Genomic DNA, 17,558 nt, shown 5'->3' with positions numbered 1-17,558 from the left:
TGCCACTCTGGGTGCAGGAGTTGGGGGGTGTGCTTCTGGGGTATGCTGCTTGTGGGCAAAGTGGGGTTCCGGGAAAAGGCTGAGTCCACACCTCAGGGACAAGGCTGGTCTCCTGAAGCATAGTTCAGTTCCTTTGCAGCCCCTTTCACTACATGCCAACTCCCTCAGCATTTCTTCTGTCTATACTCCAGTTTCTCTTCTTCTGCCATTTATAGGGCCTAAAAGTGTCAACTCTTTGGCTTATCCCAATTGAAGAATCCCACTCAGTTCTCTGGTGCAAATACTTGTGAAATTGCTTTTCCTGACTTCAGGGCAAACATCTCAAGGGCTCTCTTGCTGTTCAGGGCTTCTCAGGGTTTCTCGGCTGCTTGTTGGAGAGTGATTGGCTGAAGACTTCTTTAGCTTCCAGCTCATGCTGAGCGTTTAACTGGTTGCCTTAGGTGTTTTTTTTTTTTTTTTTAAACCTGTTCTGGTTCATTTGTAAAGTTTCCTTGGGGCCTCCATGGTAGGTTTGAATGCCAGGTTTTTCTTCTGCAACTGAGTGCCGTCCAGGCACAGAGGCTGCCCTCACGTTGCTCACCAGCCATAGCTCCCCTCACTCTTCTTTTCCTTGGTGGTGTACACACTTCGTGTCCAGTACTGTGGATCCAGGAGGGATGACCAAGAGTTTTGAACCTTTGCATTCCTTACCACGTTCTCTTCTGGATTTCAGCTGAAGAGAAGGCGCGGGAGGCAGAGAGCAAAGCTCGGACATTAGAAGTACGCCTAGGTGGAGACCTCACGCGGGACTCCAGGGTAAGGTCCCGGCCCACGCGGCTGTTCTCCAGCGTTTCTGGCATTAGGAGCCCATATCCCATGAGCCTGGTCAAGTAAAACACATCTTTTGCGTTTGTCCCCAGTGAGGGCCGTTTTCTGTAGAGATAAGTAAATTTCCAGGTGTGGTTTTACATCTTTGAGATAAATTGAGAAGTTTTAGATGTAATGTTTCAATATTCCCTGCTGTGGCCTAGAGTGCCTCCTCCCCTCACCTGATGTCAATGTGTGTGCAGGTGATGTTGCGACAGGTCCAGAACACAGCCATCACTCTGCGCAGAGAAGCTGATGTCAAGAAGAGGATCAAGGAGGCCAAGCAGCGGTGAGTGCCAGGCCTGTCCTTGGAGCTTTTAAACTGACGTAGCTTTTGGACTGATTATTGACAGGTTGCTATTCTGTCACCAAGACTGCTTTGTTTTAATGCCAAATGCTTGTCAAATGCCCCCTGTAGGAGGGAAGTCTTAATCTGAGCTCTCAGCCCTTTTTTGAGTCATAAAGACAGGGCAGGGCTGACAACCTCGGCTCGAGCACCAAAACCATCCTTTGGCACTGTCTTACCTTTTCTTCCCTTTTTCTTTCTTTTCATTTAAAGGATGTATAAAATGCTCATTGTATAAAACTTGAAAAATATAAAATATTTAAGGAGTAACATTTTTAAACTCCCTTATACTTCTACCACCTGGTGATACTACCCTATTTTTTATGTTACGTATATATTTTTTCATACTCATTTTCTCCTCAGTGGTTACGTATGTAGAATAATGCTGGAGATTGACTGTTGTATACTTTTACATTTAGAACCAGCATTTGTCCTGGATCATTAAGTTACCTGCTTATGCCACCTCCATGTTTGGATCCACTTTGGACTCTGTGGCTTGATTTACTGTTTTGCCTCTTGTTGGCCTCCTTGGCACAGGCATGGGTTTCAGGTTTTTTCTCTCCAAGTCAGTCCACTCCTCATCCATCTGCTTTTCAGCTCTAAGATTTTATTGATAGTAATCACATGATGGTGTCTTCTTGCACATGCTTCTTATTATTGTGAATTTTTGCCTTTTAAAATAATAATAATTGGCTGGGCATGGTGGCTCATGCCTGTAATCCCAGCAATTTGGGAGGCCAAGGTGGGTGGATCACGAGGTCAGGAGATTGAGACCATCCTGGCTAACACAGGTGAAACCCTGTCTCTACTAAAAATACAAAAACTTAGCCGGGCGTGGTGGTGGGCACCTGTAGTCCCAGCTACTCAGGAGGCTGAGGCAGGAGAATAGTGTGAATGCAGGGGGCGGAGCTTGCAGTGAGCAGAGATCGCACCACTGCACTCCAGCCTGGCGACAGAGCGAGACTAAAAAAAAAAAATTATAATAATTTGTCTCAAAAAAAAAAATTATAATAATTTACTATCACACTAGTGGAATTTTGGGGAAGATATGACAATAACCTGGTGTTTATTCCACCATATAATTGTCTTTGCACAGATTTGCAGCAGCTTCGTAATAAACCATTCATATTTAAACCCATCCCTGTTGCCAAAAAGCCACACTCATGTTTTTAATTAGGGATGCTTCGAGTTGGTGCCCAGTGCATGTCCATATCAAGTCTAACAGGTTACACTTCAAATAGAGATACAAAACTTTTGGCTTAACATGTCTCAAGTTTAAGCTTAAGCTTAACACATCTTAAACACTATGGTGCTTGTGTGCCGATGTGTAGATCTGCTTGAAATTTTTTGTCTTCTTAGAGCACTTAAAGAACCTAAGGAACTGAATTTTGTTTTTGGGGTCAACATTGAACACCGGGATCTGGATGGCATGTTCATCTACAACTGTAGCCGGTTGATCAAAATGTATGAGAAAGTGGGCCCACAGCTGGAAGGGGGCATGTGAGTACTACCCACAGAGAGCTGTCTAGCCTAGGATAGTTGGCAGGAGGGTGTTGCCAGTGGGGTGACAGAGCTTGTTCTCTTTCTCCCTGTAGGGCATGCGGCGGGGTTGTTGGGGTTGTTGATGTGCCCTACCTAGTCCTGGAGCCTACACACAACAAACAGGACTTTGCTGATGCCAAGGAGTACCGGCACCTGCTCCGAGCAATGGGGGAGCACCTGGCGCAGTATTGGAAGGACATTGCCATCGGTAATGGGGCTGGGCTGCTGGGCCTCTGCCTTTTCTCTTCACCTGAATGTAGGGAGAGAGAGAGGCAGGCTCCTAACATGATGTATTGGTGTTTGCTCTCCAGCCCAGCGGGGAATCATCAAGTTCTGGGATGAGTTTGGCTACCTCTCTGCCAACTGGAACCAGCCCCCATCCAGTGAGCTGCGTTACAAACGCCGGAGAGCTATGGAAATCCCCACCACCATCCAGTGTGGTGAGTTGGGTGGTTGGACCCCCCGACTCATTTCCATCAGCCCACAAGCCTCTTTTCTCTATCTTCCTGCCAGCCTCCTGACTTGACTGACATTCATGGACTTACAGTCCCCTAGGGATCCAAGTCTGTTTGATGATGGCCCTGTGAGCTCAGTCTTGAGGCTTTGCTGAGTTTCACCTGTCCCTCTAGAGTGAGAAAGAAGGTCATCTGTCCTCCCAGGCCTCTCCAGCTGCAGCCAGGCCAGGCTCACTTGGTTTAGTACCACATGGTTTCTGGTGTGCGTGGATGACTGAGCCAGGATCTTGATAAAGAAGGGAGAGGTGCTGGGGGTGTTAAGAGTCCACCATATTAAGTTTCCATCCTTCCTGGAATCAGTGTCCCTGAGAAGAATTAGCATTCTCTAAGGATAGGCAGAGTTGGAGCCCGAGTGAAGATCTTTGCCTACAAAGTCTGGAGCATCATTGTGGTAGGCCTGTGAAGAGCCCGGATTATTACAGAGTTGGTGGGGGTGGATGATATGTGGGGTTTTTTTGTTCTCTGCAGATTTGTGTCTGAAATGGAGAACCCTCCCCTTCCAGCTGAGTTCTGTGGAAAAAGATTACCCTGACACCTGGGTTTGCTCCATGAACCCTGATCCTGAACAGGACCGGTGAGCACATTCTCTAACAAGGGGATTGTGGGTACTTTTCTCCCCTGCCCCTCACTCTTCTCTCTACTCTCAGGATAAATAACTCACTGTGTTTCTTGAGGTCAGTGCACATACCTTACATCTCTGTCTTGCCGCACCTAATAGCTGCCCAAGAAGTAAAAATAGATGTATGTCCTGCAGTGTATATGATTAATTCTGTGCATTGGGAACTCTGAGGTGGTTGCTCTTGTGACAGACAGTGTAGACTGGCTGAAGAGAAAGGTCCTTGCCCAGCTTGGGGCTCTGTTTGCCACGACCTCTGTAGTACATTCTCTCTACAGGTGTGAGGCTTCTGAACAAAAGCAGAAGGTTCCCCTGGGAACATTCAGAAAGGACATGAAGACGCAGGAAGAGAAGCAGAAACAACTGACAGAGAAAATTCGCCAGCAGCAGGAGAAGCTGGAGGCCCTTCAGGTACGTGGGTCATGGTCACTGGGCAAAGTCAGCCTGTGTCAGGGCTTTGCCTGGGATAGGAAACTTCAGTAGCTTTCCTGTTCCCTCAGGCTCAGTTTTACCCTCCATTCACCCACGTGTGTTTGCCAAAGCTTTCCAACCCCAACCTCCAGGTCCACGTGTACTGTTTGCCAACAGTGTTATTTTAAGAATAACACCTTGCTTATTCTTAAGAAAAAATGCTTACATACTTCAAAGTGGTCCAATTCATTTAGAATGTATAAAACTCTAGAAAATAAAAATTCTGCATTAGAGGTAACCATCATTAACCATACATCCTTCCAACTTGTCATGAACTCATGAATACCTACACATAATACACATACATTTTTTAATAGAAATAGGGAGATAATACCATATATATGTTTTATATTAATACACACACATACACATAATTGTTTTGATGACTTTCTATAAGTGAAATTAAAGGACTTAAAAGGTCCATTGTAAAATTCTATGGCTTTTTGAAACTATTTCTAAAGTACCCTCCAGAGATGTGTTAATTTCTATTATTTACCAGCAGTATATGAGAGCATTATTTTTAAATGTTGTTGCAAATTTCATAGGCAAAGATGCATGTTTTATAATTTAATTTCTTTAATATTTCTAAGATTGCATAATTTTTCATGTGTCCACTTTTATTCCTTTTAAATTGCTTATTCACTTAACATTTTTATTTTTTGTATTTTTTTTCTAGATATGTCTGTGATATCAGCTGTTTATCATATTTAGTACAAAACCATTTCCCTTTTTGGCTTCTGTGTCTGTGCAGATGTGCTCTCACTAACCCATGATGTTTTATGCATGCCTCCCTCTGGCTTCATCCAAGTTTTCCCTATCCATCGGACCCTTTCTACCTTTTTGGGTTCCTTTTATAGGAATTTAGTCCATTGACACTTTTTGCCAGTCTCTCAGTTGCTGGATTAATCACACAATTTCCTGTAATTTGCTGATAGTTGAGTATTTATGTATTTTGTGTCTCCCCAATGAGAACGGGAGGTTTGTAAGAGTAGGACTATGGCTCGGGTTTTCTATTTTGTTTGTCCCCGGTTCCAGACACTATCCAAAAAGTTTGCTGAAGTATACTAAAATATTCAAACAACTTCATCATGATGTTTGCCTTGCAGAAAACCACACCCATCCGCTCCCAAGCAGACCTGAAGAAATTGCCCTTGGAAGTGACCACCAGACCTTCCACTGAGGTGAAGTCCAGGGGCCTGGGAAGGGCTTTTCCTCAGTGTCTCATGCTAGAGTCAGTGTTCTCACTCTCTGTGGGCCTTTTTTTAGGAACCTGTGCGTAGACCTCAGCGTCCTCGGTCGCCCCCTTTACCTGCTGTGATCAGGAATGCCCCCAGCAGACCCCCTTCTCTGCCAACTCCTAGACCAGCCAGCCAGCCCCGAAAGGCTCCTGTCATCAGCAGTACACCAAAGCCCCCTGCTTTGGCAGCCCGGGAGGAGGCCAGCACATCCAGGCTGCTCCAGCCACCTGAGGCACCCCGAAAGCCTGCCAACACTCTTGTCAAGACTACATCCCGACCTGCCCCTCTGGTGCAGCAACTGTCCCCATCTTTACTGCCCAACTCCAAGAGCCCTCGGGAGATTCCTTCTCCCAAAGTCATCAAGACTCCAGTGGTGAAGAAGACAGAGCCATCCATCAAACTCTCCCCGGTGAGATGCTTGTCCTCCTTAATCCCCCAGCCCAGTGTCAGTAGTGTAGGAATGGAATTGTGCAGTGTCACAGCTGTACTGGGGGAGCCTTGGGAAGATACGGAATCTAAAGCTTTGCTGCTGCACCTGAGGAGGGGAAGCCTTGATAGCTGAACGGACTTGTTCAGGGCCAGACAGCACATTGGTTGCCTGTATAGCGAGCTCTTCACTGTTCCCTCCGAGTTTTGGTCTGCCACAAGCTTGAGTCACTTCCACTGGCTCTCGAAGTGTGGGCTTAGGTCAGTCATCTGGTGACAGATAGCCTGAGTGGGCTGCGGCAGTGGTGGGTGGTTCTTGGGGAGGGGACAGCTAGCTGGCCAGGCAGAGTAAAGTGGGAAGGGAATTGAGAAGCTTCTTCTATGACAGCTTTGAGCAAAGATCCTCATGGCGCAGGGGCCAGTGGGTTGCCTGTGTACATTCCAAGTAATGTGAGGCAGGGATTGCAGGGAGTACAGCTCCTCTTGGAACGGCTCCTTTAGGCTAGATGAAATCTTCCTGCTCCTTAGAGGCTGAACAGGGCCCCTCACATCCTCACGCTCCTCTTGCTCTAGGCTACCCCTAGTCGGAAGCGGAGTGTCGCAGTTTCTGATGAGGAAGAAGTTGAGGAAGAAGCTGAGAGGAGGAAGGAGAGGTGCAAGCGGGGCAGATTTGTTGTGAAGGAGGAAAAGAAGGACTCGAATGAGGTAAGTGGTTGAGGTGAGGTTCTCAAAGCCTCCCTCTCTAGGGCCTGCAGCCCCCACCAGCAGTCTGCATCCCCCATCAGCAGTCTACACCCCCCACTAGCAGTCGCACCAGCTCTTTATATTCGTGTCATGAGCCTTCCAGAAGCCTAGTGATCTCTCAAGGACTCTCAGTTACACAAGTGACTAAACATGGTGCCAGGTAGGGTCTTGAGTGAGACTGGCTTCTGGCTTAACCACAGGCCTGAAGTCACACAGATGTACATCAGTGAGGCTTGAAACACATGTCCCTTGCCTAATGTCTTGTTCATAAAGGTAGCAGAAGGGTAGGTACCTTGGACAGTGTGGCTCTCAGTGGAGCTTGGTGATTTAAACTGTAGCACAGGAAGTCGTGAAGATGATGGCTGATGACCCCGGGTGGCCAGTAAGGCACAAGTCTGCTCTTGGGGGGCACCGGGGATGCCTCTAATAGACTGCTTTCCACGCAGCTCTCAGACAGTGCTGGGGAAGAGGACTCGGCTGACCTCAAGAGAGCTCAGAAAGGTGAGCTGGGGGAGTGACTTGGCAGCCTGTGGGGGGAGGGTGGGAGTGGGAGTGGAAGTGGAGCCCCTTACCAGCAGCAGTTTACCAAAGGCTCATGGAATCTGTCCTGGGTCTGGGCTCTTGTGCAGCAGTGGATCCAAGTCTAATCCCAAGCAGAATTCTGAAGGGATCACCCCTTTGTGGTTATTTTTTAACACTAATTCCTTGATGTTCACTCCTGGTGGTCACTTGTTCTCCTGCTCTTTGGCACCCTCATAACAGATGGGGGAAGGAGAGCATGGTGGCTGGTCCCTGGTCTCTGTGTCCCTGGTGTAGTGGGGGCAAGCACCTAAGTGTTTCTGTCCTCCAAACCCTGGGGACTGCCTTTCTCAATGTGGCCCAGGCCAAGTGAGGGACTCTAGGCTAGTTTTCTGACTCGCACCTCTGTCTACATTGTCAGATAAAGGGCTGCACGTGGAGGTGCGTGTGAACAGGGAGTGGTACACAGGCCGTGTCACAGCCGTGGAGGTGGGCAAGCATGTGGTGCGGTGGAAGGTGAAGTTTGACTACGTGCCCACAGACACGACACCAAGAGACCGCTGGTAATGCCCCAATCAGGGAGGAGCAGTGGTTCCTCGAAGGAGGTATCCCCAGCCTCCCTGCCAGCAGCCCATCCTGGGAGCCCGGGTCAGACATGACATAAGCTGTGTGTCTTCTGCAGGGTGGAGAAAGGCAGTGAGGATGTGCGGCTGATGAAACCCCCTTCTCCGGAACATCAGAGCCTTGATATGCAACAGGAGGGCGGGGAGGAGGAGGTGGTCCCTGTGGCCCAGCAGGCCATAGCTGTGGCAGAGCCCTCCACTTCTGAATGCCTCCGCATTGAGCCTGATACCACTGCCCTGAGCACCAATCACGAGACCATCGACCTGCTCGTCCAGATCCTCCGGTACATGTGTCTTTTGTCTTCCCACCCCAGGGCCAGCAGCAGCTCTCTGCCTGCTCCATGCCATTCTGAATTACTGTCCCTGCCTTCTTTAGGAATTGTTTACGGTACTTCCTGCCTCCAAGTTTCCCCATCTCCAAGAAGCAGCTGAGTGCTATGAATTCAGATGAGCTAATATCTTTTCCTCTGGTGAGTCTGGCCTGACCTTCGATTCCACACTCTTCATTCCCCACCCCTGCCCCTGCATTTGTTGTAACTGTTGTGATTATGATTGTTATGCTTGTTGCAGTTGCTACCTCTCAACTGTGTGCTCCATCTCAGCCAGGCTCTCTCCTGCTGAAAGAAGAGGAGACTTTATAGTGTGGGAAAAAAATTGGCTTAGCTGGATATGACTCTGGTGTGCAGAAAGCCAACCCCTTCCCACCACAGGTGCTAGGAGTTGAGTCATCCCTTAGGGATAGCAGGTGTAGTTTGACATTTTATGACAAGCATACCCTCTTTCTTCTGCCCCAGCAGAGGGAGTAAACCCGTCCCAGGCAACATTGAAGAGCTGAGGCTCAAAGTGCGTAGAACTTGACTCTCAGAAGGAGGTATAGAGAAGCTTGTGATGTGTGGACATAAGCACTGGGTCTTACTTAACCCAGCAAATGCGGAAGGGGTGCCTTGCCCAAGCAGGTGTCTGCTGGACATCATAGTGAGCAGCAAAAGAATCTTGCCTTCAAGAGGCTCAAAATTCAGTAGAGACTGAGTTGTTACCAGGTAGCTGGACATGAGGGCAGGAGCAATGAGTGCTGAGAAAGTGGATAGAAAGGCTATGGAGGGCTCTGGTGGCCTGGGGGGCAGAGAGAGCAACTGAGTTGGAAGAAAATGTGCGTTTTGCCAAGTGCCTGCCTGTGTAAGTGAAAAGGAGTGTTTGAGGTGGGGGCTTCTGTGAGCAAAGGCTCTGGGAGTGGGGTCTGGGCAGCAGGCTGTGTAGTGAACATTTAGGGTCGAGGGGCCTGAAAGTCAGGATCTGATGTGTTTTGAATCCCCAGTGTAAGTCATACTGGCTTAAACTCTGTATGAAGAGGACAGCCTGCAAAAGTTTTGAGCTGAAGGAACTGTCATCCAAACCATGTCTAGGGCAGAGGTCCACACATTTTTTTCTGTAGAGGGCCAGTTGGCAAGTAATTTCAGGTTCACAGGCTATACAGTCTCTGTGGCAACTCTGCCATTATAGCATGAAAGCAGCCACAGACAGTATATAAAGGAATGGATGTGCTGTGTTCCCACAAAGCTTTATTTACAAAAACAGTTGGCAGGCTGATTTGGCCCAGGGGCTGTAGTCTGCTGCCCCTGCCCCTAAGAGAGTGATTTGGGTAGCAGCGTGTTTGGGTAGAATGGGTGGATGGGAGATGCAGGGGCGAGGAAGCAGGTCCTATGTAAAAGGTCAGAGGTGAGGGAATGGGAACAGGAGCCAGCGTGGTGGCAGTGGGCTTGGGGGTGAAAGGGCTGTGTCAGAGGTCGTCAGGAGACTGATCATGGATTGTAGGCAAGTGACTCAGTCCTGTGGGAATTGGAGGTTGATGACAAAGCTATTAACTAGGAGAGAAAAATGGGTAAGTGTAACGAAGGTGATGAGTGGAGGTTTGTGTGGCACCAGAAGTGCCCTCACTACATTTCTGGTGATGAGCATTGTGCAGGTGGAGATCAAGGACTGGCACTTGGAGGGAGGGGGAGGCCAGGGCTGGAGATGGGGCTCTGGGAATTGTCTACATGAAGTGGGATGATTTTCCTATTATAGGAATAGCTAAGTTTTCTAGGAAAGAGGTTCTAGAGAAAAGACAATGGGAATGGAAACTGCAGGATTAGTATATTCAAGATGTCGGGTCCTCGTGGGGCAGTTGTGTGCTTGATAAAGTTTGCCAGAGTTAAAAACATGGAGTTTGTCTTTATTCTACTTTTTAAAATGTGAAATGAAGCAGGAGTTGAAGAAACTAAGGCTCAGAAAGGTAAAGAGTCTGTTGGTCAGTGACAGAGACCAGATTTGAACCCATGTACTTCTTAGGACTTGCTCTGCTCACGATGCTGCCTTGCTCTCCCAGCAAGATATGAGGGGGTGGTGCTCGGTGAGGGAGCTAGAAGGTGCAGAAATCACAGCTGCTTCACAGAAAGATCCACGCTTCAACTTTTCTCCTTGTTTAGGCTGCAGGTGCTCTCTGCAAATCCCAGGAGGAACAAGCAGGTAATAGGGTGGCTAGGTTGGCCTGGCATCTTGTCAGATTTGTTGATTTTGGCTTAAGGTTATTGCCAAACTCAGAGTAGAGCCTGGGTGCAGCAGGATCTCTGCAGTGGGCTTGAATGCCTGGGCCCAAAACAAAGTGCATGAGTGTCTAAAAATAGTGTATTAGGCTGGGTGTGGAGGCTCAGGCCTGTAATCCCAGCACTTTGGGAGGCTGAGGAAGGTAGATCACTTGAGGCCAGGAGTTTGAGACCAGCCTGGCCAATATGGTGAAACTCCATCTCTACTACAACGTACAAAAAATATTAGCCAGATGTTGTGCATGCCTGTAATCCCAGCTACTTGGGAGGCCGAGGCATGAAAATCACTTGAACCTGGGGAAAGGCAGAGGTTGCAGTAAGCCGAAATTGTGCCACTGGGCTCTAGCCTGGGTGACAGAGCGAGACTGTGTCCAAAAAAAAAAAAAGTATATTAGCTTCTTTTTGTACAAGGAAGTATAATACCAGTGTATCACCTTTGTCCTGCTAATTGTAATGTCTAAAACCACTCAAACTATTTTTTTTTTTTTTTTGAGATGGAGTCTTGCTCTGTCGCCCAGACTAGAGTGCAGTGGCTTAATCTTGGCTCACTGCCAGCTCTGCCTGCCGGGTTCACACCATTCTGCCTCAACCTCCTGCCTCAGCTTCCTGAGTAGCTGGGACTACAGGCACCCGCCACCACGCCTGGCTAATTTTTTGTATTTTTAGTAGAGACAGCGTTTCACCGTGTTAGCCAGGATGGTCTCGATCTCCTGACCTCGTGATCCGCCTACGTCGGCCTCTCAAAGTGCTGGGATTACAGGCGTGAGCCACCACGCCTGGCCATCACTCAAACTATTTTTTTAGCATCAGGGATAAAACAAAGTCTGCTGTTCATTATGTCCTTGTCAGTTATGTCCTTTATACCATATGGATCAGGAGTTCCATAGAGCCTTAGGAGCCCTGCAATATTAGATTCAAGTATCATTTTTTCAAAAAAACTAATGTAACAATTATATGTGAGTCTACAGTTACCTCAAAATAATTAAGAAAAAATTATTACAAACCATGTCTGCTTTCAAGATGTTGTATACTGAATTTTAATACTTTGGAGATTGCTCCAGCATTTATTTTGTGCTGCCAAGGCAATTATTGTTTTGTGTAGAACTAGAAGTTTCTCTTGCTATCTTGGTTTACTAGGATAAGGTGAATGACACAGTTAAATACTTGCCAGTAACAGTTTTAAAAAATGGCATCTAGAAGCCTCTCCAGGCTAGGCAGCTCATGCATCTTTACAGAAGTAAACACCAGAGTTGATAAGACTGCAGCAGCCAGCTAGCAACTGCTGGTTGTGGCATGTGTGTTCATCACTGTGGCCTCATCATTCTCAGTGATTTACGAGTAAGTCATGTTATAAATTTGAACTCGGAAAATAAATTGAACCTAAAGAGATACTACTTACATTGTTTTTCACACTGCGATTCCATGTGACATTTCATTTGAAACAAGTATTCTGCTCCCTTTTACAAGTCTGAAAAGCCACTAGAAAAACTGCTTGTTTCCCTTCCTACCTCACCCTCTGGAGGTTTCAGGTACTCAGGGAAAATAGTAAAAAGCTCTGATGCTGTAGAAGTATATACTACTCCACAGATCTGAAGATATCTACTATTGGTTGGTAGGTGGAAAGAGAACTGACATGAGCGCTGACATTGTTGGGTATGTCTTGGAAGTGGATGGCTGAAAGGGCTGTACTGAGTCAGACAGGTTATGATTGAGCATGGAATAGTGATTCTGTCATCCTTTTTTGTCACTGGGAATGGTAAGAATCACCCCTCACATGTCCTCACGGCTTGCAGTCTGCCAGAGCACTGTGCTGAGTGCTTCACCTGTGTGCTAATTGTCTTCTTCCTTGTGGCAGCCCCACAAGATAGGCATTGATGTCTCTCTACTCTGGACGTAAAGAAGCTGTTTGCTCTTTGTATCTAAGATGTTCCTTCAGATCAAGCATCCTTGGGCAAAGTGGGCTGGAGACACCCGTGTCACCCTAGAAGGGCCGTGGGGACCCCTGTGAACTTACGCACTCTCCGTCTTGCTCTGCTCCCAACAGAAAGAGTACTTCAAGCAATATGAAGTAGGGCTCCAAAACCTGTGCAATTCCTACCAGAGCCGTGCTGACTCCCGGGCCAAGGCCTCCGAGGAAAGCCTGCGCACCTCCGAGAGGAAGCTCCGCGAGACAGAGGAGAAGCTGCAGAAGCTGAGGACCAACATCGTGGCACTCCTGCAAAAGGTGCAGGAGGTGAGCCCGGCAGCCTTCCTGTTGCAGCTGGACCACCTGGTCTCTCAGGGAGGGGGGCCTGGGCCCTGTTCCTGTTCTCACAAGAATATGTGCACTCACAGGAATCTATGGTTCTCACCCTGGCTGCACAGCACCCTGGCAGGAGGGCTTGAGATGGTGTGGCTGCCTGGGCCTCAGCCCAGCCAGACCCATAGAACCAGGCTTTTTCCCTTTAGACATTCTGACGTACAACCTGGTTTGAGAACCCTCCAAGCCATAAAAACGAAGTTCTTTTCCAGATGACGCCCAGATGGGATTGGGTAGCCCAGAAGTGGGGAGCGTCCCTTAGCCTGTTGGTCCTTCATCCAGGCAATAAGCATGAGGGCCTGCTCTGTGCCTGTCCTGTGGATACAGAATGAACAAGACAAGCCAGAGAAGGTTCCTGCTCTCACAGCCTGCCAGTCTGGTGGAAGAGAGAATTACTGATGGTGGTTCATAAGGAGATACAGTAAAGTGTGGGGAGGCCACTTGACTAGGGTGTTCAGGGGCTTAGGCATTTGGAGACACTGGAAGCCAGTCATGCAAAGAGTGTGACACGAGCATTCCAGGCAGAAGGAAGAAGAGCAGGACTTGAGGCCTGAGCAGGGACTTGGGGGCAGTAGGGGCAGAGGCAGGGCTTGAAAGTTGTGGGATTTGATCCCGAGAACAGTGGAGATCACTGGAGGGGTGTGGCATGATGCAGTTTTCAGTCTTGGAGGAGGCCTGGAGGGGTCAAAGTTAGAACCAGAGCCTCCTGTGAGGAGGCTCCCACAGTTGTCTGAGACAATGGTGGCCTGGACCTTGGGCAGTGACAGAGAAGGGAGAGAAGTGGGCACATTTGTAGTATCTGAGGGAAACATACATCTAAGACAATTGGGAACATGGGGTAGAGGCAGGGTGGGTGTAGGAAATTTGGGCATCATCTGTGCACAGTAGATGAGGGAGGGGAGAGTGATTAAGACAGGACAGAAGCCTGACATCCAGGGCAGGGTGGGAGGTCAGGGAGAGGACTCTGGGCTCCATCTCAGGAGCTGAGAGAAGGGTGGAAAGGTGAGCCCCCCCCCAATCACTTTCTGGCCCCAGTTGATCCCTGCCCTGCTCTATTCCAGGACATAGACATCAACACAGATGATGAGCTGGACGCCTACATTGAGGACCTCATCACCAAGGGGGACTGAAGGCGGGAGAGAGAGCAGCTCCCCTGCCCACCTGCCCCTCAACCCTGTAGCTGCAGGGGGAGGGGGCTTCATTCATGGGTTGGTGGCCGCACCTTGGTTTGACTTACATGGGACATTTGTGTTTTTGGAGGGAAAGATACCCTGATTCTTTGAATCTTCCTCCTTAAGTTTATAAATATTTATTTTTTAAAAGAAGATGCTGTGCTTGTGAGACCATACTTCTTTTTTTTTTTTTGGTGACTGCAAAGGACAGAGAACCTTTCCACTTTGGCCACGCTGGGTTGCTAAGCCGGAGCCACTTCAGCTCCTGGCTCCTCAAGATAACCGAGTCCACTGCCATCTTGGGGAAGCTCCAGGGTCAGGGCTGACATTTCTCCTAGAGGAGGAACAATGTGGGGATCTGAGGGATGGGAGGGAGACTTCCCCCCAGAGTGGTGGTCCTGCTGGGGGCTCATATCCGGGGACCCAAAAGGGGGGCTGTGTAGGAGGTTCCACATTGGAGGGGCTCGCTCTCTTGAGCTGTCAGAGTTGGTCCTGGCTGTGGCGTTGTCCAAACAGCTTGGGGGAGAAAGATCCTGTCTAACCACCTCATCTACTACTCAAGTTCTTTCTGAAGGAGGGATTTCTTCAGTTAACCATGGTCAGTGAGGTTTCTCACCGCAGTAACTTGAGTCCAGGTTGAGGGGGAGACAGATCTGTGGTGAATCTCTGACTTGGGCAGCACAGAGTGTGGAACCCCACAGGACTCCTTAGGGAAGGAGCTTGTGTGTGAAAGAACCCCTGGGGCTGAGCTGGTGACCTCCATGTGTGGGTGCAGCAGGGCCTTGGATGGTGCCAGTTGATCTGGACAGCCTGTTGATGCTTTTCTACTTCCACCCTTCAGCCTGGCCCCACTGAGCCCCATCAAGGTGCCTGAGGAGGGGGCCAGTGAGATCCCCTGGCCATAGGGACTCCAGAGGCATCTCTGCAGGAAGCACACCATTCCTTCCCTCCATGTTCCATCACAGCGCTGCAATCTGTGTCCCTTAACTTCTCAGGGTCAAAGACAAAGGCAAGCGTTGCTGAATTTTCTCTTTAATGGCCATTGGAAGAATCTGGTTCAGTTTTTCCCAACTCTCTTCCCACTCATATTTGGCGCCTCTGGGTTTTCTGAGGGCACAAGGACTGTGACTTTGTACCACTAACCTGTGGTTCAAACCTGGGTGTGTTTCTGGCATCTCCCTAACCCAGATCGGCAATGGCCACCCTGCTGCTCTGAGGTCAGCAGAAGACTGGGAAGCAGAGGTGAGGGATGCAGGCCACCCTGGAATGGGAAGTCTTTTTCCCACTGGATGTGCCTGTCTGGTGGGTTTTGGGCCTTCCCAGACTACATCTCTGGGAGAGGCCTGTTTGGAGTAGTCACTGAGAGACCCTGGCCTCTTCTGCTGGAAGACTGTCCAAGTCTTGGGGTTTCTTGAGCTGGTGATTCCTCTGCTATCCTGCTCTCTCTGTTCATCTCAGGCAGCATGGGGTCCACTTTTGTCCCCAAACCTAATGTTTTAATCCAAACGCAAGTTGGTTACACATTTTTACTGGAGGGTAATCAATTTTTAAAATTCACACACATGTAATCGAAATGCAATACTATAAACTTCTACTGGTGAGACTCCTGAACTCAGTCTGTTTTCTAAGTAAAATCCAGCACCTTCCTTCTCTTCATTCTTTGTACCACTGTGGCTTTAAACTGTCTTCAAGTTATTCCTCCTCATCACCTCCATTGTTTTATCTTCACCCCCTTAACATCCACAGAAACAGACTGGAGTTCTTGAATGTTTTAGCTTCAACTTCTAGATGTGCCCACTTTGCTAATGCTACCGCAGCTGTGCTGAATGCAGCCTGTTTCCCAGGCAGAGATCCTGCCATTCTGGATGGGAAGATAAAATGCAGGGGTCCTCTTTCCCGGTTTCCTGGGAACATCAAGGGACAGGTGACCAGCTTGGAACTCTGATGACTTGGGAGGAGGAAGATGGTCTGGCTGATCTGTGGTGAGGTCCTTTGCACAAGGCTGCAAGAAAGTGAAGGGCAGCAATGCTGGTGTTTAAGGAACAAGAGGGGTGGGGACTCTAGGATGTTTTGTTTGAGATGGGGGTCTTGCCCTGGTCACCTAGGCTGGAGTGCAGTGGCACGATCTTGGCTCACTGATACATCTGCCTTCCAGGCTCAAGTGATCTCCCACCTTAGCCTCCCAAGTAGCTGGAACCACAGGCACACACCATCACGCCTGGCAAAATTTTTTTGTATTTTTGGTAGAGTTTCATCATGTTGCTTAGGATGGTCTCAAACTCCTAAGCTTAAGTGATCCACCTGCCTCGGCCTCCCAAAGTGCTGGGATTACAGTGTGAGCCACCATGCTTCACCTAGGGTGTTTGGTTTTTAAGTGACACATACACATGGTAAACATTAAAACCATCTAAAAGGCTGGACCATGAAAAGCAAGGCTCCCTTCTGCCACCCAATCCCTGAATTCTCCCTGGAGAGTATCCCTCCTAAGTGCACACACTTCCACTCTGTTCCATTTCTGCCTGTTAAACTACTTAGAGTAGCTTAGTGTAGTGGAACCTGCTTCAGAATAACCCATAGGGGTCTTCTTTATTCTCATGAACCACAGAGCATTTCATGTGTTGGATATATTGTCTCCTACTTATGGACATTTGGGGTTGTTTCTGTGTTTTTTTTTTTGAGATGGACTCTTGCTCTGTCACCTAGGCTGGAGTGCAGTGGCACGATCTCGGCTCATTGCAACCTTCACCTCCTGGATTCAAGCGATTCTCCCCCCTCAGCCTCCCGAGTAGCTGGGACTACGGGTGCGTGACACCATGCCCAGCTAATTTTTGTATTTTTTGGTAAAGACAGGGTTTCACCATGTTGGCCAGGCTGGTCTGAAACTCCTGATCTCAAGTGATTCACCCGCCTTGGCCTCCCAGTGCTGGGATTGCAGGCATGAGCCACTGCACCCGGCCAGTCACCATTTTCATCCAGTGAGTTGCAATGCACCAGGCCTTACCAGGGCCACTGTTGGGTTCAGCAGACATTTCCTTCTTCAAGCTGGCAAGGCCTCAGACAAGTCACTGCCCATTTTGGCTCCCGTTCCTCCTCTAAAATAACCGAGTTGGGTGATGGCAGAGGCTTTCCAGCTTATTCAGCCTCAGGAATACCTAAAATTTATCAAGAAGCCCATGTGGAAAGCTAGGAGTCCTGGAGCTGCTCTGGTTGAAGCTGAGATGGGGGTCCAGAGCTCCCTGCTGTTCTTGACCCCCAAATCTTTGCTTCCAAGATTCACTGGCCCCTACCTGCTGGCCTTCACCTGCTTGCTTGTGTCCGATGTGGGGGTAATGTGCTTACTCAGCAGCCATCCTCATGGCCTAAATATTTGGCCAGTTTCAGTGTCCTCGAAGGCTGAAGGAGGTCTGGGCTTCCATGGGGCCTGAACTGCAGGTGCCTTCAGCACTTCCTGGGGTTCTGGACATGTCAGCAGCTACCCACCAAGGCCTGGAAGGTAAGGGGGGCTCACACCACTAAGACAAACTTGGATCAATGAGAAGGGAAGGATGCGACAGACGTATCCCTTCTCTTTTCTTGTCCCCTCTGGATTCTGTTGAGATGCTTCCAGGGATTCTCCGAG

The 17,558-nt window shown here is 48.8% G+C and overlaps 2 protein-coding genes and 1 pseudogene across 6 annotated transcripts in view; 1 reads left to right on the top strand and 2 right to left on the bottom strand.

Annotated features, from left to right (window-relative positions):
* MORC2 (MORC family CW-type zinc finger 2) overlaps nucleotides 1-15,550 on the top strand; it is a 43,935-nt gene extending 28,385 nt beyond the window's left edge. Inside the window, exons 11-26 of one of the 2 annotated variants that reach the window (XM_012508075.2) lie at nucleotides 713-795; nucleotides 1,050-1,135; nucleotides 2,552-2,692; nucleotides 2,788-2,942; nucleotides 3,046-3,174; nucleotides 3,718-3,823; nucleotides 4,144-4,276; nucleotides 5,443-5,517; nucleotides 5,603-5,983; nucleotides 6,574-6,705; nucleotides 7,191-7,245; nucleotides 7,685-7,826; nucleotides 7,946-8,170; nucleotides 8,263-8,356; nucleotides 12,513-12,692; nucleotides 13,829-15,550. In XM_012508075.2, the coding sequence (XP_012363529.1) occupies nucleotides 713-795; nucleotides 1,050-1,135; nucleotides 2,552-2,692; nucleotides 2,788-2,942; nucleotides 3,046-3,174; nucleotides 3,718-3,823; nucleotides 4,144-4,276; nucleotides 5,443-5,517; nucleotides 5,603-5,983; nucleotides 6,574-6,705; nucleotides 7,191-7,245; nucleotides 7,685-7,826; nucleotides 7,946-8,170; nucleotides 8,263-8,356; nucleotides 12,513-12,692; nucleotides 13,829-13,897 (2,186 nt within the window). In that variant the 3' untranslated portion in view covers nucleotides 13,898-15,550. Of the gene's footprint in view, nucleotides 1-712; nucleotides 796-1,049; nucleotides 1,136-2,551; nucleotides 2,693-2,787; nucleotides 2,943-3,045; nucleotides 3,175-3,717; nucleotides 3,824-4,143; nucleotides 4,277-5,442; nucleotides 5,518-5,602; nucleotides 5,984-6,573; nucleotides 6,706-7,190; nucleotides 7,246-7,684; nucleotides 7,827-7,945; nucleotides 8,171-8,262; nucleotides 8,357-12,512; nucleotides 12,702-13,828 lie in introns of both variants that reach the window. The other variant, XM_003258090.4, reaches the window with a different exon arrangement.
* LOC100582218 lies at nucleotides 14,120-15,421 on the bottom strand (annotated as a pseudogene). Its single transcript, XR_004031006.1, has one exon. The product of XR_004031006.1 is annotated as an uncharacterized LOC100582218 (transcript).
* Nucleotides 14,120-17,558, bottom strand: part of OSBP2 (oxysterol binding protein 2) — a 218,200-nt gene continuing 214,761 nt past the window's right edge. Inside the window, exon 16 of one of the 3 annotated variants that reach the window (XM_030816114.1) lies at nucleotides 14,120-15,941. The gene's annotated coding sequence lies outside the window, so the exon portion shown is untranslated. The remainder of the gene's footprint in view (nucleotides 15,942-17,558) is intronic. The other 2 variants (XM_030816115.1, XR_004031005.1) reach the window with 2 other exon arrangements.

This window comes from Nomascus leucogenys, chromosome 7b (genome assembly GCF_006542625.1).
Source record: "Nomascus leucogenys isolate Asia chromosome 7b, Asia_NLE_v1, whole genome shotgun sequence".
NCBI lineage: Eukaryota > Metazoa > Chordata > Mammalia > Primates > Hylobatidae > Nomascus > Nomascus leucogenys.
The sequence above is the reverse complement of the archived record's forward strand: the minus strand, read 5'-3'. Positions and strand labels throughout refer to the sequence as shown.